Below are 24,840 nucleotides of genomic sequence, written 5' to 3' on the forward strand. Positions count from 1 at the left end.
TCACATTATCCTCCATCATGTTCCATCACACGTGAGTAGATATAGTTCTCTGTGTGATACAGCAGGATCTCATTGCTTATCCACTCCAAATGCAATAGTTTGCATCTACTCGCCCCAAACTCCCAGTCCATCCCACTCTCTCCCCCTCCCCCCTGGAAACCACAAGTCTGTTCTCCATGTCCATGATTTTGTTTCTTTTCTGTGGAAAGGTTCATTTGTGCCATATATTAGATTCCCGATGTAAGTGATATCATATGGTACTTGTCTTTCTCTTTCTGACTTACTTCACTCAGTATGAGAGTCTCTAGTTCCATCCATGTTGCCACAAATGGCATTATTTTGTTCTCTTTTATGGCTGAGTAGTATTCCATGGTGTATATGTACCACATCTTAATCCATTCATCTGTCGATGGACATTTAAGCTGTTTCCATGTCTTGGCTATTGTGACTAGTGCTGCTGTGAACATATGGGTGCATGTATCTTTTCAATTAAAGTTTTGCCTGGATAGATGCCCAGGATGGGATTGCTAGATCATATGGTAGTTCTATATTTAGTTTTCTGAGGAACATCCATACTGTTCTCCCTAGTGGTTGTTCCAATTTACATTCCCATCAACAGCACAGGACGGTTCCCTTTCCTCCACACCTTCCCCAGCATTTGTTGTTTGTAGACTTAACGCATGACGGCCATTCCGACAGGTGTGAGGTGGTACCTTATTGTAGTTTTGATTTGCATGTCTCTGATAATTAGTGATGTTGAGCATTTTTTCATGTGCTTGTTGGCCATACAACTGATACCTTCATTTTTTAAATTAATCGCAGGTTGACTGTGAGAGCTCTGAGGGCAGGGATCAATTGCCTTATTTATTTACTGCTTTGTCAGCACCATGCCTGCACTTAATTTTTGAAGCTTTTCCTCTTTCTTTCATCTCCTCCGTTTTCAGAGGAAATCTGTTCCTTGGCACAAGGCTGCCTCCCTTCTGGGTCTGCTATTGAACGCCTCGCCGGAACTACCCCCCGGGGGTGGGGTCAGGGGAGTAGCTGTGTGTTTTCTCTCTTCAGTCCCCACATTTGTCCATGGAGCTGGATTGGGTGCTGTCTGAGAGATTCTTTGCACCATCTGGAAATCTGAGGCAGGGCATTTAAAAATATAGCTCCGTGCATCAATCGTATCGGGATTTAAGAAAAGAATGAAATCTGAAAACTCCCTTTTTTTTTTCTTCCTCTTGGTTGCTTTTTTCTTTTTTTCCTCTGTCCATTACCTCTGCCCCAGGAAGAGTGAGAATGGAGGCATCTGAACTTTAAAAAAAACATTTTCTTCTTTGGAGGTTCTTCAATCTGGCTCTCCAGCCGTTCGAAAGAGCCCATGTGAGGCCCCTTTGGACTGGGTGATATGTTTATTTATATTTTTGGAAGATAAATGAAACTGGATTTCATAAGCTTTGTGCCTTGATAATTTTGAGAATGCTGTTTTCCCGTTAAAAACCAGCAATATCGAAATTTCCCATAAATCTGCTTTGTCAAAGTTCACTTGTCCTTAAGTCATACCTGGAACCTCTCCTTTTGCTCAAAGCCAAAGTGCCAGGAGGGGGGCCCCTCCGAGAACAGGAGGTGCTAATATGTCAGCCCTCAGAGGAAGTTGGACAGGGAGGGAGGCTAATTAGATAAATCTCATCTTAATGCTCTCAGGCCCTAAGAGCTAATTTTATAAGACTGCAGTAAGTCTCTTTAGGAGGAAATCTTTGGGGTTTCCTTGTGGTTTGGCAGGTTAAGGATCTGGTGTTGTCACGGCAGTGGCTTGGGTTGCTGCTGTGCCATGGGTTCAATCCCTGGCCCAGGAACTTCCTCATGCCATGGGTGTTGCCAAAAAAAAAAAAAAAAAAAGGAAATCTTGGAGGAGGATTCCGGATGTGAAGTGTTAACAGTAGCAATAAAAATCCCCCTAGTTATGGAATGTTGCTCTGTTCTCTGGTTCTTTCCCAGAGCCCATGGAGTCCTTTAAGTACGTGGTGAATTGGATGCCTCCACCCCTGACCTGGGACAGCTGCCATCCTCATTAAGCGCCCGTCTGTGTGAAAAATGGGTGCAGTTAGCTCCCCAGCATGGAGCACTTAAGATGCCCCTTATCTATGAGAAATATTTGGGAGTCTAAAGACAACAGTGCCACAGTGGAAAACCCTCATGTGTTTGGTTGGTTTTTTTTTTTTTCCCCCGCAGAGATTTGAGAAGGTCCTCTCTGGTCAATACTTTTGTTTCTCCCCTCATCCAGATTCTTCCAGAACACACTTCCTGGTGTGCAATTCAAGAAATAACTGGGGGGGGGGGGGGGCGGTGTTTATTTTTCCAAGCAAGCCCATGGCTCTGATTTTAGTTTGGGATATTTTCTGTTTGCTCTAAGTAGGAAGGTTCCAAGTCTAGTGTGTGCCGTCTGCTGGCTCTTTCCTGTTGAGAACACTTGGTAACGAAGTGAGTTCCTGCTATTCTAAAATGTGCATGTGACTCAAAAACCCACACCTGCTTACACCTTGTCGGGAGCAGAGCTAGCTATTCATGCTGGGAGTGTTTGCCCCTAGGGCTGAAATCATGGGTCTGCAGAGAGACCCTCTCTTGACATTTAAAAACACCAACACAATGTTAACTGTCTCGTGGCATTGTCATATGTTGGAACATTTAATGTTCAAACAACCAGGCTTTTGAAATTCCCACCTCCAAAACGTGAAGGCAGCCCTTTTAAAGGAGGCGTCTGAACCAGAAGGGAGGGTTGTGGTCCAGATATCTGTGGTAGATGAAGGAAAAGGCAGGTGGTAGGGAGTGGGTCGTGGGAGAGATGCTATGTCTCTGTCTGTTTCTGTCTGTCTATCTGTCTGTCTGTCTGTCTCTCTCTCTCTCTCTCTCTCACACACATACACACAATCTGATTTCTTCATGGCAGTTGCTTGTGTCACTGTGAGCAGCCTGCATAGTTTACACAATATTCAGGGGTCAGCCCATTTCACAGCTTGGTTGGGATGGGCAGCCTCCCAGACTCCACCCTGAGTTTGGGGGCCATTCCAGGACCTCTGGAAATTTCCTTAGAGTTCAGGTCAGGCCAGAAAGCTTGCAGTTGCTCTGGGAGTTGGGAGCCTGACCCAGGCCAGATGGACATGGAAGCAAAATAAGAGGCCTCCATTGGTCTGTTTTGAAAGACATCTCTCTCCTTTCTGGCAGAGAATGTGGCCTGCAGTTGGCCATCCTCTGTGATCATCTGTCTGTACAGCCTGATTCCCCACAGCCAGACATGCTCACACACGACTTCTCAGTGAGACGACTTAGGTCTATGAAACCCTAAAAGTGCCTCTCTGTCTTGGGAGCTAAAGAAGCCTGGCATCTAAAGCATGTTTGCCTTCTTTTTCACATCTTCAGTTTTGGAATCCATTTCTGACTCTCTGCCCGTCCCTGGGAACTTGATTTTTCCAAGGACTCCTTTTCACCCCAAGTTGTCCCTGGTTCTCTTTGCTCTGTTCCGACCACAGAAGCAGCTTCGACTACTCCCTTCTGTGAGCTCACCTTCCAGGGGTTTCCTCCAAGACCATATCCACTGCCAAGTTTAACTAGTTGACCTGTGATCACCTAGCAAATTTCTGAAAACATCAGGAACTGACATTTATCGGCGTGTATTTTGTGCCAGGCGGGAAACCAGCTGGCTTAGTCCATCATCCCACTGAATCCTCCCAAGAACCTCAGAACTAGATGAGACTGAGGCGAAGTGTCCTGCCCAAGGGCCCAAGCAGCCATGCTCCAAATAGTGCATGTGATCTTGCTCCAAATAGTTGATATTGGGGTGAATTCTGGTGACGCCGTTTAGTTATTAAAGACAGCCCCACTCCCAAAGGAGCTCTTTGCTGTTGGTTTTCCTGCTACCAGCCAACAAATTTAGAGGAAATCTTTTGAATGCCATTCATCCAACTTGACATCCCAAGAAGGCTCTGCTGGCTGCCTCATCTCCTCCTGGGGAAATACTTTGTTATTCTTATTATACCGCCCTGCCTCACATTGGTTTCTCCAGGAAGCAGATGCTGCATTAGGGCTAAGAGTGTAGACCATCTGCTAAGATAACGTCCCTGGCAGGAAAAGGGAGGGAGCAGGTCTAGGCAGAGGGAGCTGGCCCCAAGCTGCTGACCTGACAAAATCGGTCAGCACAACAGGGAGCTCTGGAGCGAAGCTTACGCTTTAGAAGAGTCTGCACCAGGCGAAAATGATCAGGCGTAGACTCCCATCTTGCTCACCGCTGGCCAGGAACCGCCCCAGGAGAGCATGGCCTTGATGAGGCTCACAGCTGGAGGTCATGCGCTAACACTCCTCTCCAGCTCGAGAGCAAGTTCCTCCTCGAAGGGACCTCTTGGTGGCACTTCAGCCCAGGGATCCCTTACTCTGATTTCTGTGGCCCCATCAGCACCTGACAACATGTTATCTTCCACGAGAATCCATAGGAACAATGAACACGGTATTTAGACATTTCTTGTTTACAGCCAGAAGGTGTGCACAGACTTCCTGCCGTCGGGAGGGGTGGTCTATGGTAGAGAGGGAGGAGTCCAGAGCACAGCACCACCTGAGAAGGCGTGGTCTGGAGAGGGGGTTTCGGGGGGAGGGGGGGGAGGTGACTGGGTTCCAGAGTGCATGAGGGGAGTGGCCAGCCTCGGAGGGGCATAGCTTGGGTTTCCCATTGTGTCTGACGTGGCTGGACTGGGGGCCCACGTTGGTCTTCTGATCCTCTGATTCTGGGTAATCTGAGCAAGTATTGCCTCGACCTCTCCAGAATTCTTGGAGCCTGTCTCAAGCTCAGAGCTCAGAGATGGCATGCAGCAGCGGGCCTCTACCACCCACTGTGAGAAACTGCCTCACCCCTCCCAAATACTAACCTGCCTTATGCGCCCATCTGAAAAGACCTCTTGTTCTCCCCAAGGCTCTTTCCTTAGGGGTCAGGGGCATATTTGGGGTGTTAACATACCACTGAGGTGGAATCCCTTATGATACTAATGTGGGCAGAGGCCCCTTTGGCTGTTAGAAGCTGCAGCCCTTTTTCTTTATCCAAACCTGATCATAATGAACAACCTTAGGATAGGGCGCAGAGTAAATCCCAAGGTCATTACCTGGGTTTTTGTTTGCAATCAGATGGAAATTTGAATCCCAGCTCCACCTCTACCAGTTCTGTGACCTTGGGCAAGTTAATCTCTCTAAGCCTCAGTTTTCTCATCTCTAAAAGATGGATCAAGGTGGTGTGTGTGTGCAGTTAACTCGATGCACAGCATATAGTTAAACTTAATGTTGGTACTTGTCTCCCTTGTCTATTATAATTCATATTAGTTTTGGCACTTCTAATGTAAACACACTACTAAAAGCAAGCTTTAGTGTTTTCATATCAGTATTTATGCTTGTGCATCCAATAATTTATGGTTTCTTTAATGCTTCACTTGCAATTATTTTAAAAGCCCCAGTAGAGAAATAGAAAAATGCCTTGCGTTTTCCTTGTCTGACCGTAACTAAAAACCAGGGGACACAATATTTCTAGATGTCGCAGTTAGAACTGGTCAACAGACACATGAGTACACAGATTTTGTGTTGTTTTGTCTGCATCTATGAGGTCTTAGTGTATCTCTTTTGCTGGGCCAGAGTTCTATGCATTGGGCTTCCTTGTAATTGAAATCCTCCAAACTAAGAAGAGCCTCAGAGGATCATGCAGATGGATGAACAATAGGGAAAATATACAACAAATTCAGCCTCTAAGGAGCACCTTTCACTTGGAAAAGAAGGTTGCAAAACTTAGAAAGTCCATCTACATGAACCTTTGTAAATTATGAGACCTGTTCAGCCCTTCCATGCCTGCCAGAGAGCCCTTGATAAGAAAGAAAAAGGGAGTTCTCTCGTGGCTTAATGGGTTAAGGATCCAGCATTGTCATTGTTGTCTCTGCTGTGGCACAGATTCAATCCATCCCTGGCCCAGGCACTTTTGCATGCTCTGGGCACAGCCAAAAAAAAAAAGAGAGAGAGAGAAGAAAAAGGAAAACAGAAAATCGTGTTTTAACGAATCCTTAGTACACTATATAGAAGAGAGATTTGGGAGAAGAGCAGTGCCTGGCCTTAGCCAGAACACATTGATGGAGGTAATCATTTTGCAGTTGAAGTATCTTTTCTCTGCTCACTTCAAAACAGTGAAAGAGATTTGAAAAAGAAACCCATGATTTTGATGGAAGCTGTTTTGACATAAATGAAACCAGCCTTGGCGGGAGGTGGGGGCAGGCTCTGGCCAAGCCAATGGAACAGACCCTGGAAGGATTGAGACAAGCTGGGGAAATTGTTTCAAGATGGAGCTGGACCCACTTGAAAAGGGAGGGAAGTGGGGGGCACAGACATTTCATCAGCGTTGGAATCAGTGTGTGAGTGGGGCCATGTGTGTTTAGAGATGCTGGCACCCACAGGAGTCTCCAGTCTTTTAGCGCCACCTCTGGGGAAGGGGGAGAGGGTGGTGCTTTGCGGATGGTGCTTGTGGATTACTGGCTGGCTGTGAACTCTCAGATTTGGTTGGTTTGCGGAAAGAGGGACAGAAAGGGAGGGTGTGTGTTTCTAGTTCTCATAGCTACCAGCACGTTCACTGTGGAGGAACAGGCAAGATGGGGCAGGGGGACTATGGAACTTGGTCCTTTTGCCGCCTTTGACGTGCTTTTCAAGCTTGGTGGCTCTGAAGAAAATGAACATAATTTCTGGGACATGGTGGTCTGGCTTTGGTTACCCTTGAACATTGATGGTTGCCTCTTCCAAGGCAAGGCCAAGGGTAACACCATGGGCAGAGAAGCTCTAGAATCGCCAGAGGAAATGCACCTGGCAGGAGAGTTGGGTGTCAGGCGAGACTGAGTCATGGGGAGTGGGTTGCTTTGGATTTTCAGTTTCCTAGACGTGATCTATCTCCACTTCTCAGGAGCAATTCATAGCAAAGACCTCGGTAATATGAAAAAAGTGTCTTTGGCGGGCCAGGGAGCAGGGTGCAGGAAAGACATGGAAGCCTCAATAACAGCAATCCGGACAAAAGACGTGCAGAGGAGACTTTAGGTCCAGTAGTCCCTGCTCATTTGTCCTGGACAGAAATAACATGGAGAAAATTTAAAATGCCACATAGTTGTCAAATGAAAATGGAAAAAAAATGCAATGCAGAGTAACATGACGACCTTAGCGTATGATACCTATTCTGTACTATTACACTAGCCTGGTGTTTGGAGTCTGTGCCTAGTTAGTGTTCATGAGGAAAGGTTTCCTTTCAAAGAAGAGTTGGTTTATGATGCTATTGGAACAGAGGGGAAAATCTCAGAGACCAAATGAGAAAGAATGCCTGCCCCCACTTAAGTGCAGTCACAGAAGGAACGTGGGAGGTGGAGGAGGCTACCAGGGGCTTTGTAGCCTAACCTGGAAGCAATGGTGGGTATTCAGTGGAATAATATGGGGGGGGGGGATAATGTGAGGGGGGAAGATGGGTGGGATGATGGCAGGGCCATGAGGGCTGTCTCCTGAGGATAACTGGGTGTGATCTGAAAGAAAGTGGGAAAGAGATCACAAAAGGGGCATATTTGGATGGAGCCTATTTGGATAAATCTTTGGATAAGACTTTGTAGAGGGTAAATGGCAGAGAGGACGCAGAAGGATGTTAAGTCTGGTGATTAAGGATCTACTAGAAAGGAATTGCTTTTAAGAGAGGCAAGACCCAAGAGACTGAGTAGTTACTGTAGGATTCCATTTATAGGAAATGTCCAGAAGAGGCAGATCTATAGAGACAGAAAAGTGGTGGCTGAGCTCAGAATGGCATTAACTGTAAAAAGGGCATGAGGGATCTCACTGGGGTGATGAAAATGTTCTAAAACTGATTTATGGTGATGGTGGCACAACTTGGTAAATTTCCTAAAAATCATTGAATTGTATTTTTGAAGTGGATGAATTACATGAGCTGTAAAATATGCCTCAAAAAGCCATTTTACCAAAGGAAAAGAGTCTTATTTTTAAAATAGAAGAGATCTTTTCATTGACCAGTCATTGTGTGTGTGTGTGTGTGCGCGCGCGCGCGCGCGTGTGGTGCTTATGATATGCCAGTCACTGTGCTAGTGTATGAGGATATCAAAATGAAAATCTTTACAAAGGCTTACATAGGCAATTTTCAAAGAAGATTTTTGAAATGACTACTAAGAATTTTACTACTCGTTACTAATTTGCAAATTAGAACATGAGGTAGCTCCTGACTGTCAGACTGGCAGAGATTAAAAAGAGTGAAAAATGATTGTCTAAGATGCTTCTGGTAGGATTCTAAATTGTTATACTCCTTTCTAGAGGAACAGTTGGAAGTACATACAAGACATTTGAATGTGCTTTTGATCCAGCAAGTACTTTGGACCCAGAAAATCCACCTGAAGGAATTTCTCTTTAGGAGGCTTTAAATACCATCAATATTCTGATGCCTCCCAGTTTTTATCTTCAGATCAGTCCTGTGCTCCAGCATCCAGATTTAGACATGCAGCTAACCACACAACAACTACACAAGCATCTCAAACTCAACACAGTCCAAAACATAACTCCAGAATAGATCTGTGCATCAGAACAGGTCAGATAGCCCCAACCCACAAAAGGCTACTCTACCAGCCTCAGTGATGGCAACTCCATCCTTCCGGTTACTCAAGGCAAACACCTGGGCACCATCTTTGACTTCTCTCTTCCTCTCATACCCTGTATCAGATCCAAAAGCAAGGCTGCTGCCTTCAAAATTGATCATGATCTGGCCACTTCTAACCATCTCTAATGCTACTCCATACGGAGTCAGCTTCTCTGTCTCTGGAATTTCCAAAGATGATCGAACATCTGGTCTCCCTCCTACCCCTGCTCTGCCAACAGTCTCTTCTCAATACAGAAGCAAAGGAATTGTTTTAAAACATAGTGCATATTACATTAGTCCTCTGCTCAGAACTGAACAGCTCCCTATTTTGCACAAAAGTCTTTATGACAGTCTTGTATAAACTGGCCCCTGGTCCCTCTCCTCCTTGCCCACTTCTCATTGCTGTTTCTCACACACACCCAGCACCTTTCCAATTTACTGCTTTTGTACTAGCTCTTCCCTCTGTCTAGAAACACTCTTCTCCCAGGTAGCTACACACACGGCCAACTCTTTCATCTTCTCTGAGCAAGTCTTTGCTCAAAGTATTTAAAATTTCTTTAAAAATTTTTTTTCTTTTTCATATTATAGCTGGTTTACAGTGTTCTCTCAATTTTCTACTACACAGCAAGGTAACCCAGTCACACATACATGTATACATTTTTTCTCACATTATCATGCTCCATCATAAGTGACTAGATAAGCTCTCAGTGCTATACAGCAGGACCCCATTGTTTGTCTATTCCAAAGGCAATAGTTTTCATCTATTAACCCAAAATTCCCAGTCCATCCCACTTCCTGTCCCTACCCCTTGGCAACCATAAGTCTGTTCTCCATGTCCATGATTTTATTTTCTGTGGAAGTGTTCAGTTCTGCTGTATATTAGATTGCAGATACAAGTGATATGGTATTTGTCTTTCTCTTTCTGACTTACTTCACTTAGTATGAGTCTCTAGTTCCATCCATGTTACCACAAATGGCATTATTTTGTTCTTTTTTATGACTGAGTAGTATTCCATTGTGTATATATACCACCTCTTCTTAATCCACTCATCTGTCGATGGACATTTAAGTTGTTTCCATGTCTTGGCTATTGTAAATAGTGCTGCAGTGAACATGCAGGTGTGTGTGTCTTTTTAAATTAAAGTTTTGTCTGGAAATATGCCTAAGAGTGGGATTGCTGGGTCATATGGTAGTTCTATGTATAGTTTTCTAAGGTACCTCTATACTGTTTTTCATAGTGGTTGTACCAATTTACATTCCCACCAACAGTGTAGGAGGGTTCCCTTTTCTCCACACCCTCTCCAGCATTTGTTATTTGTGGACTTACTAATGATGGCCATTCTAATTGCTGTGAGATGGTACCTCATAGTGGTTTTGATTTGCATTTATTTAATAATCAGAGATGTTGAGCATTTTTTATGTTATCGTTGGTCATCTGTGTATCTTCTTTGGAGAAATGTCTATTCAGGTCTTTTTTCCCATTTTTCCATTGGGTTGGCTTTTTTTTTTGTTTTTTTTTGTTTTTTTTTGTTTTTTTTTTTTTTTTTGCTGTTGAGTTGTAAAAGTTGTTTGTACATTTTGGATATTAAGCCCTTGTCTGTTGCATCATTGGAAACTATTTTCTCCCATTCTATAAGTTGTCTTTTTGGGTTTTTTTTTTTTAAGGTTTCCTTTGCTGTGCAAAAGCTTGTCAGTTTGATTAGATCCCATTGGTTAATTTTTGCTTTTATTTCTGTTGCCCTGAGAGACTGACCTGAGAAAACATTTGTAAGGTTGATATCAGAGAATGTTTTCCTTATGTTCTGTTCTAGGAGTTTGATGCTGTCTTGTCTTACATTTAAGTCTTTAAACCCTTTTCAGTTTATTTTTTGTGCATGGTGTGAGGGTGTGTTCCAGTTTCATTGATTTACATGTGGCTGTCCAGTTTTCCCAGCACCATTTGCTGAAGAGGCTGTCTTTTTCCCATTTTATATTCTTGCCTCCTTTGTCGAAGATTAATTGACCATAGGTGTCTGGGTTTATTTCCGGGTTCTCCATTCTGTTCCATTGGTCTATATCTGTTTTGCTACCAGTACCACACTGTCTTGATTACTGTGGCTTTGTAATATTGCCTGAAGCCTGGGAGATTTATGCCTCCTGCTTGGTTTTTGTTCCTCAGGATTGCTTTGCCAATTCTGGGTCTTTTGTGGTTCCATATAAATGTTTGGATTGTTTGTTCTAGTTCTGTGAAAAATGTCATGGGTAATTTGATAGGGATTGCATTGAATCTGTAGATTGCTTTGGGTAGTATGCCCATTTTTAACATATTAATTTTTCCAACCCGGGAGCATAGAATATCTTTTCATTCCTTTGAATCTTCTTTCATTTCCTTGATGAGTGTTTTATAGTTCTCAGCATATAAGTCTTTCACCTCCTTGGTCAGATGTATGCCCAGGCATTTGATTTTTTGGGGGTGCAGTTTTAAAAAGTACTGTATTTTCGTATTCCTTTTCTAATATTTCATTATTAGTAGACAGAAATGTGATTGATTTCTGAATGTTAATCTTATATCTTGCTACTTTGCTGAATTTATTAATCGGTTCAAGTAGTTTTGGGGTTGAGTCCTCTGGGTTTTCTATATATAATATCATGTCATCTGCATACAGTGACAATTTTACTTGTTCTCTTCCTATTTGGATGCCTTTTATTTCTTTTGTTTGTCTAATTTCTGTGGCTAGGACTTCCAATACTATGTTGAATAGCAGTGGTGAGAGTGGGCATTCCTGTCTTGTTCCAGATTTTAGTGGGAAGGCTTTCAGCTTTTCTCCATTGAGTATTATATTTGCTATGGGTCTGTCATAAATGGCTTTTATTAGGTTAAGATATATTCCCTCTATACCCACTTTTGTATTTAAGATTTCAATCCGACTCTTCCAGCTCCTGGCATACTCCGTCCTCTTTATCCTATTCAGTGTTTTCCACTTTTCAGAGCACATCTCACCTAACATACTGTTTATTTGGATGCTTATTTTGATAGGTCTGTGGCTTATTGTCTTCTCCCCCTGCTAAACTGTGAGCTCCACAAAACTGGGCATCATTTTGTTCATTGCTGAACCCCAAATGCCTAAAACAGTGCCTAGTGTATAGTAGGTATTCAATAACTATTTGTTGAGTAAGTGAATGAATTTGTAATGAGCAAGTGGTAATTCTATAAGCAGGAAAAAAAAGTGTTAGGTCATGAGGGGGAAAAAAAGTGAAAGGAGTTCCCATGTGCCCTGTTTGAGCTCATCAGTTCCCCTAGAGAGATGACATTGACTCATTCATGTACAGCAAAGTTGAACTTGACCTGCACTCCCTCTGCCCCCTCAGGGAAAATGTGACCAACATCATCCGGATGGGTTAGCAGAACTGTGTGGCTGGAGGTCTAACTTGATTCTGTATGGGCTGCAGGTTGAGAAACCCTGATTCACTCACAGTAACCCTCATAAGAAACCCTGATTCACTCACAGTAATTTAATAAAGAAATGCAGTCATTTGCAAATAGAAGCCTAGAGGTTGGTTCTCTTTTGAGGGGCAGTGTGTTTTATAAGGTCAGTGCTTATTGTTGATCAGGCATTTCCACTTAATTTAGCTTTTGAATTCCTATTTCCCAAAGGTGTATGGGTCCTTTAAAAAAAAGTGTTTATTGATTCATGCATAAATGAGGACCAAGAAAACCTTGGAGGAAAATGGAAACTTTATATAAACTCATTGCGACATGATAGCAAGGCCGCACTTCTAGTTCCTTCTTGTCAAAGCCGTATTGGAGTTGAAAATGTGGAGTGCGTCCCTGGGGTAGAGATACTTTGCTGTGAGGCTGGGGAATTTAAATGGATCTTGTTAGTTTGAGATGTGAATTTTTAAGATCAACGTGAAATCAATGATACCTTGTTACACAGAAATCAAAATCATTTTTTCACTGGGCCTGTGATTTTGCTGCTTTTTATTCAGTGTTTTTCTGCAGTAGCTCCCCCCACCCACATCCCTTTACATCCAGAGGATCTTCATAGGAAGCAGAAGGAGAACCTCTCTGCTTCAGCACAGAATAGATATTATAGGAGATAGGATTTAAGCAGGGCAAAGGCAGAATCCTGTATACCTCATGCCGATGGACACCAACATATAGCTGCTGCCTCCGAGGCTGGGACACTGAATTTTATCCGTATTTGTGGAAGTGGAAGCCAGAACACCCACTCTCTTTATTCCTCCTCTTAGTATAATTTCATCTCTGTTTGATTCTGCCTTAAAGGTTTATTTTCTTTAAAAAAAAAAACAAAACTTCTTTTATTATAGTTGATTTACAATGTTCTGTCCATTTCTGCTATACAGCAAAGTAACCCAATTATACATATATGTATTCTTTTTTTCACATTATCTTCCATCATGTTCCATCACAAGTAATCAGATATAGTTCCCTATGCTATTCAGCAGGATCTTTAGTGCTTATCCACTCCAAACGCAAGAGTTTGCATGTACTGACCTCAAATTCCCAGTCCCTCCCACTCCTTCCCCCTCCCTCTTGGCAAAGACAAGTCTATTCTCCATGTCCTTGAGTTTGTTTCTTTTCTGTAGATAGGTTCATTTGTGCCATATGTTAAATTCCAGATGTAAGCGATATCATATGGTATTTGTCTCTCTCCTCCTGACTTCGTTTAGTATGAGTGTCTCTGGTTCCATCCATGTTGCTGCAAATGGCATTATTTTGTTCTTTTTTATGGCTGAGTAGAATTCCGTCGTGTGTATGTACTACATCTTTTTTTTTTTTTTTTTTTTTTTTTTTTTTTTTTTTGGCTTTTTGCCTTTTCTAGGGCCGCTCCTGAGGCATATGGAGGTTCCCAGGCTAGGGGTCTAGTTGGAGCCGTAGCCACCGGCCTACGCCAGAGCCACAGCAATGCAGGATCTGAGCCGCATCTGCAACCTACACCACAGCTCACGGCAATGCTGGATCCTTAACCCACTGAGCAAGGCCGGGAATCAAACCCTCAACCTCATGGTTCCTAGTCAGATTCGTTAACCACTGAGCCACAACGGGAACTCCATGTACCACATCTTCTTAATTCATTCAAATGTCAATGGACATTTAGGTTGTTTCCATATCTTGGCTTCTGTCTTAAAGGTTTATTTTCAATATTGTTTTTTTTATTTTCCCACTGTACAGCAAGGGGGTCAGGTTATCCTTACATGTATACATTACGATTATATTTTTCCCCCACCCTTTGTTCTGTTGCAACATGAGTATCTAGACATAGTTCTCAATGCTATTCAGCAGGATCTCCTTGTAAATATATTCTAAGTTGTGTCTGATAAGCCCAAGCTCCCGATCCCTCCCACTCCCTCCCCCTCCCATCAGGCAGCCACAAGTCTCTTCTCCAAGTCCATGATTTTCTTTTCTGAGGAGATGTTCATTTGTGCTGGATATTAGATTCCAGTTATAAGTGATATCATATGGTATTTGTCTTTGTCTTTCTGGCTCATTTCACTCAGGATGAGGTTCTCTAGTTCCATCCATGTTGCTGCAAATGGCATTATGTCATTCTTTTTTATGGCTGAGTAGTATTCCATTGTGTATATATACAACCCAAATGTCCATCGACAGATGATTGGATTCGGGAGATGTGGTATATATACTCAATATTGTTTTGATGTTAAGATGCATATTGATTTTTATTTCTTAGTCACTGGTGTGAAGAATAATATGTCATTGAGTTCCTTTGATAAGTTTGATGTTGGGGATCAATATTGATTATAAACTGAGCTATTCTGTGTATTATTCTGCTACATAGCAAAAACTCCTATTTTACCCTATTAGTAAGCTAATATGTTAGCCTGCTGGCAGAAGACAGGAGACTCTTATATCAGAGAGGAAGACAGTTTATTATTTATAGAAATAGCAGTAGCCAGCTACTTTCACCACTTCCCCATACTCTAGTTCCCCCAAGGCAATGTGGACCTCTGTCCTGGCATATAGGCACATACAATTTAAATTTCATTGCTACACTGTGTGGTGGTTACAAGTTTGAGTAGCTGAGAATTTGGTTTGGGTTTGAATGGCTAATATTGTATCATAGATTGGAAACAAATTTTTTACAAATATAATATTTACCCAGATTCTTCACTCTGAGCCTGTGTTTCCCAATCCAAATTTTATGATTAAAAAAATAACAAATACATTTTTTTCCTTGCTTTTTAGGGCCAAATATGCAGCATATGGAAGTTCCCAGGCTAGAGGTCGAATCAAAGCTGCAGCTGTTGGCCTATACCACAGCCACAGCAATACCAGATCTGAGCCGCATCTGTGACCTATACCTCAGTTCATGACAACACCAGATCCTTAACCCCCTGAGCAAGGCCAGGGATTGAACCCACATCCTCATGGATACTAGTCAGGTTCATTACCACTGAGTCACAACGGGAACTTTGAAATATACGTTTTATAATGAAGAGAATATATTCATTTATTCATACTCTCTGCTCTGGGCTCCACCTAAGGAAGCAGAGGGGAGAGCTACTGAGCGTTCAGCCATTTGTGCTGAACAGAGGAATAAGAAGTAGTAAAAACTGGCTTGGTGACCTCCCACATCCAGCAGTTGGAATACAGTGTCCTATTGATGTCTACACAGAGCTTAGCGCCTGATCTATTTTCACATCCTCTCTGGTGCCTAAGCCCCATCTTCTCTCAGAAGCTAACTTTCCCCCTCTCTGTTTTATGTTGGGTTTTTGCTGGGGTTTTTTTTTTTTTTTTTTTGTCTTTTTTTTTTTTTTTTTTTTTTTTTTAGGGCCATACCCACGGCATATGGAGGTTCCCAGGCTAGAGGTCTAATCGGAGCTATAGCTGCTGGCCTACACCACAGCCACAGCAATGCCAGATTTGAGCTGCGTCTGTGACCTACACCACAGCTCCCAGCAATGCCAGATCCTTAACCCACTGAGCGAGGCCAGGGATCGAACCTGCAACCTCATAGTTCCTAGTTGGATTCGTTAACCACTGTGCCACAACAGGAACTCCTCCCCCTCTCTGAACTAGCAAAGAAGCAGATTGACGTATCTTCAGCAGAGGCTTTCGAAGCACACCGAGGATACAGGACACTCTTAGTATGATATTCATCCCCCAGCTTCTGCCTTCAGAGTCCCCCAAAGAAAGTTTGGATCTTTGTAGGAAAGGTTTTGGGATCTGGGAGAACTGAGCCCCAAATTCAGGGTAGCAGGGAGGCAACTCCCAAGAGAGACTTCCCTAGGGGAGCCTGGTTCCTGAATGACTCAGGAAATGTTTATCATCTTCCCAGCCCCTCGTGCGGAGCTGTCCAAACCTGCCTGCCTCTATTTCCCAGCCAAGACTTCCCTGGGAAATTATTCTGTATATATTGAACACTTCCTCCCAGCCCATCGTTCTCTGGGAACTAACAGATTTATAACCTCAGACAGCCGTCTGGATTCATTAGGCTTAGCAGCTAATTCAAAGGACCCCAAGCAGCTTTTCTGCCTCTCGTTATTTCTTAGGTGAGAGGATATCATAGACAGGAATAGTGGCTCTCTGTCCTGGGTGTTAGGGTGGCTAATAGCAGCTCATCCCGTTCTTGAATAACTGAGACCTGGATGTAGTACCTTGTCTATTAACATCTTCTTGCAGTCAGGGTTTAGTCTCCTGCTGTCTCAACCAGGGAGCTGATGTACTCAGATGAAGTAAGACTATCTGCCTTGGTGAGAAGTCTGAGTTCCAAAATTCTTTGATGTATTCTCTGAGTTACACAAGCCACTCTAGTACAGGCCAGGGCCCAGAGGTGGCAATCCATGTTCCTCTGAGATTATACACACATACACACGCACGTACGCACGCATGCACGCACATGCACACGTGTGCGCACGCACCTGTGATTCAGCCCAGCAGCACCCTCTGTGGGTTCATACCATGTCCCAGGCATCAGTGATTGATGGCTGGAGGCCTAAGATGATTTTCAGAGGCACCTGAAGATGGCTCCTTGCAAGGGCTTTGGCAAAATAGTCCAGAATATCAAAATCGTACGGCTGCCTCCAGCCCTCTCATGATAGGATCAGAGCATGAGTAAATAATGATGGTCTTTGCCCTTCTGGCATCTCTCCTGCCTTTACCCCGCTCTGATCTCCTGGCCTCCTGGCCTCTTTGTTCTTCAAGCTCCACGCAGCTTTATCCCTTCAGCTCTTCCAAGTATCTAATCTTACCTGCCGACCCCTTCCCAGGCTCCCACCCCTGCAGAGCCCAGGCTTCAGAATTGTGACAAAGCATCAGTGAACAGAGGAGGTGCTCAAACTTTCCTTTGGATAAAGCCCTTTTGGAGAGAAAGGGCGAGGAAGGGAACTAGTCAGAAAAGAAACTTGCAAAGGCCAAGTGAAATGAAGAACTGGGACACGTTCCCGGGGAAAGAGTTCGCAACTTCACGGCTGAGCATGGTGGCCTTTTCTCGTTTATCTTACAGCCAGCCTAGGGTGGTCAACATCAAAGAAATTTTAATTGAATTAATAACTTTACATAGCAGAGGACAGTTTCACATCTTTTCCAGAAACCAGAAAAATAATCATACGGTAGAGAAGCTTCTAAAAGGCTAATTTTACCTGTGGTTAATAAAGACGAGACCTGTTTTTCTAAGTCACACCATCGTATTTCATTTCAGGTTTCCCTGACACTGATAGTGAAGTTTAAAGAGTCTGTGTGACTGTGTGGCCTTGCTGAACAGTAGGAAATTGAGGCGCTCCCATCGTGGAGCACCGGAAATGAATCCGACTAGGAAGCATGATGTTTCAGGTTTGATCCCTGGCCTTGCTCAGTGGGTTAAGGATCTGGCATTGCCATGAGCTGTGGTGTAGGTCAAAGATGGGGCTCAGTTCCTGCGTTGCTGTGGCTGTGGTGTAGGCTGGCAGCTAAAGCTCCAATTGGACCCCTAGCCTGGGAACCTCCATATGCCATGGGTGGGGCCCTAAAGAGATTAAAAAAAAATTTGATGGAACACAGTAAACCAGCTATAAAGGAAAAAATAAAAACTGTTCTATACAAAAAATAAAATCAAATAAAGAGTCTAATAGTGGCTAAGAATCCTACTGAACAGAAAAGGAGATTTGAAGTGTGAATCAGCCAGGCAGGTGCTAGGGAAGTTAGGCAAGTCATTTAAATACAGCTGGAGAGGGCATGTGACAGCCTTACATTTAAAGGGATTTGAAGATCTGAAAGAAAATTACCTGCTGTCTGAAAGTCTCTTTTTCACCAACTTGCTCCAGTGTCCGTAATTCATTAATTATACTTTGCCTTTGGGGCGACCTTAGAAAATGCGGTGTCCAGGAAGGACTAAAGTAACCTGTCATACAGTCCCCTGAAGGCATCAGGACCTCGTTTATTGCTAGGAAGCCAGGAAAGGACAGGGAGAGGGTTCCAGACAAAGGATAAACTCCTCCTACTTTGTAGTTTTGCTGAGTGTGGCTCCTGCAGAAGGAATAAAATACTGTCAGTCTTGGCAACTCTCCAGGTTCTTGGCGCATCCATGAGAGTAAACATGAGAAAGATATTCAGATTCTTGTATTCCAAATCGATGGACCAGCCTTTCTGGTCCTGAAAAGAAGGTCTCTGCAGACAATCCATCATGGTGTTCAGAGGGTTAATACAAAAGTTAAAGTCCCCAAAGCAATTTTAAAGGAATTATCTCTTCAAGTAAAATCTTTTTCAGGTTAATGGTCAATGTCCTGGAGTCCTAGGACAACTTGGACATAAAAAAACTGTTTCTGTTTTTCCAGGTTTATGCTTTATCCTTGGCACTGGGATGGCTTGTTCCTCTATCCCTAGCACTTTTCCCGGGAAGTTAGCATTCACAATTAGAATGTGAAAGCAACCTAGAGATGGTCCATTTTAACACCTTCACTTTGCAGAAGAGGAAACTGAAGAACAGGGACAATAAGGATTTAAGAAGCAGAATTGCAGAGAACATAGGGTTGGGAAGCAGGCAGACCTGGGTCTACCAGCTGGCAGCTGTGAACTTGGGCAAGTTAGTTAATATTTCTTTTTTTTTTTTTTTTTTTTTTTTTTAGGGCTGCACCCACAGCATATGGAAGTTCCCAGGCTAGGAGTCAAATCGGAGCTGTAGCTGCCAGCCTATGCCACAGCCACAGCAACACCAGATCTGAGCCGCATCTGTGAACTAGTTCTGCAGCTCATGGCAATGCTGGATCCTTAACCCACTGACCGAAGCCAGGAATGAAACCTGTGCTCGTGTGGATACCCACAGTCGAATTCATTAGCACTGAGCCACAACGGGAACTCCCTTTGTGTTAATATTTCTGAGCCTCAATTTCTTCTTCTGTAAAAAGCATTCTTAAGGAGCGTTCTTAAGGAGGGTAAACTCAAGGAGTTCTCTGTGACCTGCTGGTTAAGGATTCGGCCTCGTTTCTGCTGTGGCTCAAGTTTGATCTCTGGCCTGGGAAATTCCACATGCAACAGGCATGGCCAAAAAAAAAGAATAAACTCAAAACTTGGCCAGTATTAATACATTTGCTATTGTTTATAAAAAATTGAGACATAATTCACGTAACATAAAATTCACCATTTTAAAGTGTACAGTTTAGGAGTTCCCACGGTATAGAAGCAATGCCAAGTAGTTGTGAACCACACGGGAAGTCCAGGAGTTCCCACTGTGGCACAGTGTGTTAAGAACCTGACTGTAGCGGCTCTGTTGGTGGCAGAGGTGCAAGTTTGATCCCCTTCCTGGCGCAGTAGGTTAAAGGATCCCGGGTTGCTGAGGCTGCAATGCAGGTCAAAGCTACTGGGATTTAATGCCTGGCCCAGGAACTTCCATATGCCACAGGTGCAGCCATACAAATTTTTTTTTCTTTTTAGGTGCACACCTGCAGCACATGGAAGTTCCCAGGCTAAGGGCTGAGTTGGAGCTGCACATGCTGGCCTACACCACAGCAACACCAGATCTGAGCTGCATCTGCAACCTACATACAGCACAGCTCAAGGCAATGCCGGGTCCCTAACCCACCGATCGAGGTCAGAGATCTAACCCGCATCCTCTTGGATATTAGTTGGGTTCTTAACCCGCTGACCCACAACAGGAATTAAAAAAAAAAATTTTTTTTAATGTACAGTTTAGTGGGTATATTCACCATGTTGAGCAACCATCACCACTATCTAGTTTTAAAACATCACACCCTATGAAAATCTATTAGGGATTTTTCTTAATTCTTCTCTCCCTTGCACCACCCTCAGTTCCTGTGAACTACTAATCTATCTTCTCTCTCAATGGATCTGCCAGTTCTGGAAGTGTCTTATAATGGAATGCTAGATGCCCCCCCTTTTTATCTTTTTGTTGGGCCGCACCCAACAGGAGTTTCCAATCGGAGCTGTAGCTGCTGGCCTACGCCAGAGCCACAGCAACACCAGATCCAAACCGTGTCTGCAACCCACACCACAGCTCACGGCAACGCCAGATCCCCAACCCACTGGGCAAGGCCAGGGATCGAACCCACAACCTCCTGACAAATTCCTAGTCGGATTTGTTAACCACTGAGCCACGAGGGGAACTCCGAGATGGCCTTTTGTGGTCTGGCATCCTTCATTGAGCATAACGCTTCAAGCTTTACCCACATTGTAAAATCAGATAGAATTCCATGATATGGATATGCTGTATTTTGTCTATCCGTTTATCAGTCATTGAAAATTTGGTATAATTACATTGTTTTACATGGTTGGGCCAAAGATGTATGAGAACTTGAGTATCTAACTTTCAACCTGGTCCTGTTTTTACTACCCTCTCCTATTTTTCATAACATCTGAGCATATATGTTGGATTAATAGTAGTGGTTTGCTCAAAGGAAACCCTTACAACCTGGCTAATTACTCTTATGGTTTTATACCTTCAAAAGAGTTTATCCAAGGAGTCCCTGTGGTTCAGGGGGTTAAGGACCTGGCATTGTCACTGCTGTTGTCACTGCTGTGGCTCTGAAGCTGTGTCAAGAATTTGATCCCTGGCCCTTTGGAATTTCCGCATGCTGGAAGGTGCGGCCGAAAAAATAAATAAATAAAGAGTTGATCCAGTGTGAAGAAAATTACACAATTCAAAAAGTGAAATCTAAACATTATGGAGGCATTCCTGTCATGGCTCAGCAGAAACGACTCTGATTAGTACCCATGAGGACACAGGTTCCATCCCTGGCCTTCCTCAGTGAGTTAAGGATCCGGTGTTGCCGTGAACCGTGGTGTAGGTTGCAGGCGCGGCTCGGATCTGGCGTGGCTATGGCTGTGACTGTGGTGTGGCCACTGGCTACAGCTCCAGTTTGACCCCTAGCCTAGGAATCTCCATATACTGCATGTGCTGCCCTAAAAAGACAAAATAAATAAATACACATTATAGAAAACTGGTGCTGGGAACCAGGACAAATTTTCATGGTCCAAACTCTAGAAAGGTCTTCATGCCTCTCCATCTCACTATTTCACAGAACAACCTGAGGTCTGTACAGTATCTTTTATCTACCCGGTTATTACATGTAAGTTCATTACCATGGTTCATAGCCCAAGAGCAAAGAAAGTTTTTACTAGCTTTGGTTGTTGTTTGAGAACCCTTCTCTCTTGTTCACTTTACTGTGAGGCAAATGTTCAGAATCGTTCTCTTCTTCAGTGAGACAATCATTGCCATTGCATTATCCTGACCATTAGGTATGGGAAATACATGTCTTTGGCCAAGAACTTCGTACATTTTCCTTCGCCTCCTCCCACGTACTGACTGCCCCAGCTTTCAGGTCTGATTTTTAGGCCTGAAGAGACAGAGCTAGTTTGGTGGACTTTGGAAAAGCTGTTTTCCACTTATTGAAGATGAAGGTGACATCTCCCCAGGCCTTCTCTTTCTGGGCACATGAGGATGGGAAGCAGATCTGACTCATTAAGGGTTTGGTCCTTGACGTTTTTGCCTTGGAAGCCAGTGATGTGTAGAATGCGGCAAGATTCCGGTGGTGAAGGCATTTCCCTGGGTTCATCTGGGGTTCGTGCATCCTTATCTTGGGTGGCACAAGTGGCGGGGCCAGCCCAGCCTAGCTTCCTGACTTTGAGCAAGTGTTTTCTTTGCTAAAACTTTAATGCTCTGGTCCTGGACACTGCTAATTACTCATCCCATTTGATGTTCTATTGTTATTCTTTCAGATCTGGAGGAGTCATTGTGTCAGGCTTCATGTGCCCTATCTCATTTATGTGATTTCCTGCTTCTGAGTGTTTGGCTGTCCTCCTCAGATACATGTAAAAACGACCAAGCCTGCCCTTTGTCTCCCTCAAGCTAAAGTCCCCCCTTCCTCCCCCTGTTCCTGGTTGCCACGGTTTCCAGCAGCCCTCTTCGTCCTGGTCTCCTTCTGTCTGCGTGTTTTCCACCTTGTCAGACTTCCTCTTCATAGCACTTCCCGTGTGTAAGGCACACCCTAGAACCATTACCAAGACACACACCCGATCCTCATTTAATGCTGCATACACACTTGCCCGTGCTTCTTTACATCAGCTACCTCTTAGCCCAGCTCACCCCCTCCACTCCCCCCCCCCCGCCCCCTGCACTTAGGATCTTTCTGCATTCTACTGCGAGGCCAAGGTTCCTCTCATGCAGTTGAGTTTCTTTTTGTTTGTTTGTTTGTTTGTTTGTTTTCGCTGCGCCCCCAGCATGTGGAAGCTCTTGGGCCAGGGGTCAAACCCATACCACACCAGGGACAATGCTGGATCCTTAACCACTGAGCTATCAGGGAACTCCCAGTTGACTCCTCCTCCACCGTTGGCTCTTCCCAATCTATGGTTTTTTGTTTTTAGTTTTTTTTTTTTTAATTTATTTTAGGGAGTTCCTGTTGTGGCTCAACAGTTAACCAACCCAGATAGCATCCATGAGGATGAGGGTTTGATCCCTGGCCTCGCTCAGTGGGTTAAGGATCTGGCGTTGCCGTGAGCTGTGGTATAGGCTGCAGACTCAGCTTGGATCCAGAGTTGGCAGTGGCTGTAGCGTAGGCCAGCAGTTACAGCTCCTATTGGACCCCTAGCCTGGGAACGTCCATGTGCCGCAGGTGTTGCCCTAAAAAGACAAAAAAAAAAATTATTTTAGTCAAGTGTAGTTGTTTTACAATGTTGTGTTAATTTGTGCTATATAGCACGGTACTTCTGCTAGACGTATTCTTTCTCGTATTCTCTTCCGTTATGGTTAATCATAGGATATTGAGTATAGTTCCCTAAACAAAAGTAGGACCTTCTTGTTTATCCAGTGTATATATAATCGTTTGCATTGTGCAGTTGATATTTTGATCCTAACAGCAGAACTTGACATTTCCCGTGATCTATTTTATCCATCTACCCCAGGGACTCTTGGTGTTATCACATCAGAACTACGTAAATAGGAGACTAGCATGATTCTGATGCAACAAGTTGTTGAGGCAATGGAGAATCAATTTTTTGAATAATAGGATTGGCTCTGACCATCGACTGTAGAGTACTTTCATGCGTAATTTCCAGTTCACGGTGGGTTTGTGGTTTGTTTGGGGGGTTATTTTTAGCCTCAGCAATTAAATAGATTTCAAGAATGGAGGGGTGAGCCTCTTTGAGAAGCTTAGTTCTTCAGTTATGTGGCCAAGCTTTTTGTCACATGGGTCCTGTGTGGGCCACCAAGTGCGTCAGGTCACGGCATTGCTCTCAAAGGATGTTCTGAGGGCTTTAAGCAGCCCCTCTGTGTCTGTTGCAGTTACCTGGCTGAGCAGTGCTGGAATGGCGGCTTCATCTACCTGATCATGCTGCGGCGCTTCAAGCATAAGGTGCATTCTCCTTATAACGGCAACAGCAGCAACAGCTCTGAACCCGGAGAGACACCTACCTTGGAGCTGGGGGACCGAACTGTGAAAAAGGGAAAAAGAGCAAGAAAGTTTGGGGTCATCGCCAGGCCTTCCCCCAACAAAGCCTCCGAAGATTCCAAGAGCAGTCCTGGCGGTGAGTTGGACAATGACCCCATCTCTGAGCTGGGCAATGGTCTTGACCCTGAATTGGGAAACGGTCATGCTGCTTCGGAGCTAGAAAATGGCCCAGATTCGCTCAAGGAGGTGGCAGGATCCCACCTGGACAGGTCGGAATTGGACAGAGGGACAGAGCCTCAAATTCCAAGGATAGATGCTCCTCTGGCCACAAGCAGTGACAAACGCCGCTTCTCAAAATCTGGGAAAACGGACTTCCAGTCCAGCAACTGTCTGGCAAAGGTAAGCTTTGCTTTGATTGTACACAACTGAATTTTAAACGGAAGGTTGTTTGAAGGTGCGTTTAAGGTTTAGAAAATACATCTAAGGTGGCCTTGTGTTTAGAAGCCAAAAGATTTATTGAGATAAATGATCAGAGGACACTAACAATAACAAGCAAAAAAAAAAAAAAAAAAAAATCCAAGTCATTTTATCCCACTTAAATAAAGAGGTAGTCATGTGATCCTAAGTGGAAAATTCAAGCCTTCTGTGGTATAATTTGAGTCATATGAAGCCCAGATAAAGTAATTCAACTACATCATTATTTATCACTGCTGTCACCAGTGGAATTGCCACTACAAGGCCAAGAATTCCTGGTGGCCGCTGAAGGCATAAATATCCAAGCCTTGGTATTACGCAGGAAGGATGTCCAACCTGCAGGGAAGCATCTGCTTTTATTTTTAACACTTCAGAACCAGTGACATTTTCATGAGATCATGTTATTTTATTGCTGAATTCCAGTGAAGTTTGGAAACTTCACAGAAATCTCCGATACTATGATATCCAGCTGTGATGGTCAGAGCTGGTCTTCCCTAAAGGCAAAGCAGATGTGGTCTCTTCTGAATGGTAATAGGCACACTTTGAGCCTCCAGTTGTCTCCCCCATTATCACCAACACTCTCTTGTTAAGTTACATTTCTTTGGGGTCGGCGGGCTCGTTCCAAGAATCCTCTTGGCCAGCTATTCCTCTGGGTTCCTAACAGAGCAGTAGTTTCCTAGGTAGTTCCTGATTGGTTTCTTCTCTGACTTGGGATACCCTCTGAGGATGAAAGAGAAAGTTGGAAAGATGGAAAATGGTCACAGAGGGAGTATCGAGTTCAGCTTTGCATCCTGGGAAGTGGTGCCCTAGCAGTGAATGTAATTCCTCGTAAGGTTATTTCGTGCATATTTCTACAACTGTAG

General features: G+C 43.9%; 1 protein-coding gene across 7 annotated transcripts in view; it reads left to right on the top strand.

Moving 5' to 3' along the window:
* The window catches only part of PDZD2 (PDZ domain containing 2), a 416,943-nt gene that overhangs the window by 276,540 nt on the left and 115,563 nt on the right, over positions 1-24,840 (top strand). For all 7 annotated transcript variants that reach the window (XM_085002034.1, XM_085002030.1, XM_085002033.1 and 4 more), the window contains one exon: positions 23,398-23,902. In XM_085002034.1, the coding sequence (XP_084858160.1) occupies positions 23,398-23,902 (505 nt within the window). The remainder of the gene's footprint in view (positions 1-23,397; positions 23,903-24,840) is intronic.

This window comes from Sus scrofa, chromosome 16, assembly GCF_054392235.1.
Source record: "Sus scrofa isolate SSC_HxYL_T2T_F1_AM1 chromosome 16, Sscrofa_HxYL_maternal_Yorkshire_Landrace_v2.0, whole genome shotgun sequence".
NCBI classification, from domain to species: Eukaryota; Metazoa; Chordata; class Mammalia; order Artiodactyla; family Suidae; genus Sus; species Sus scrofa.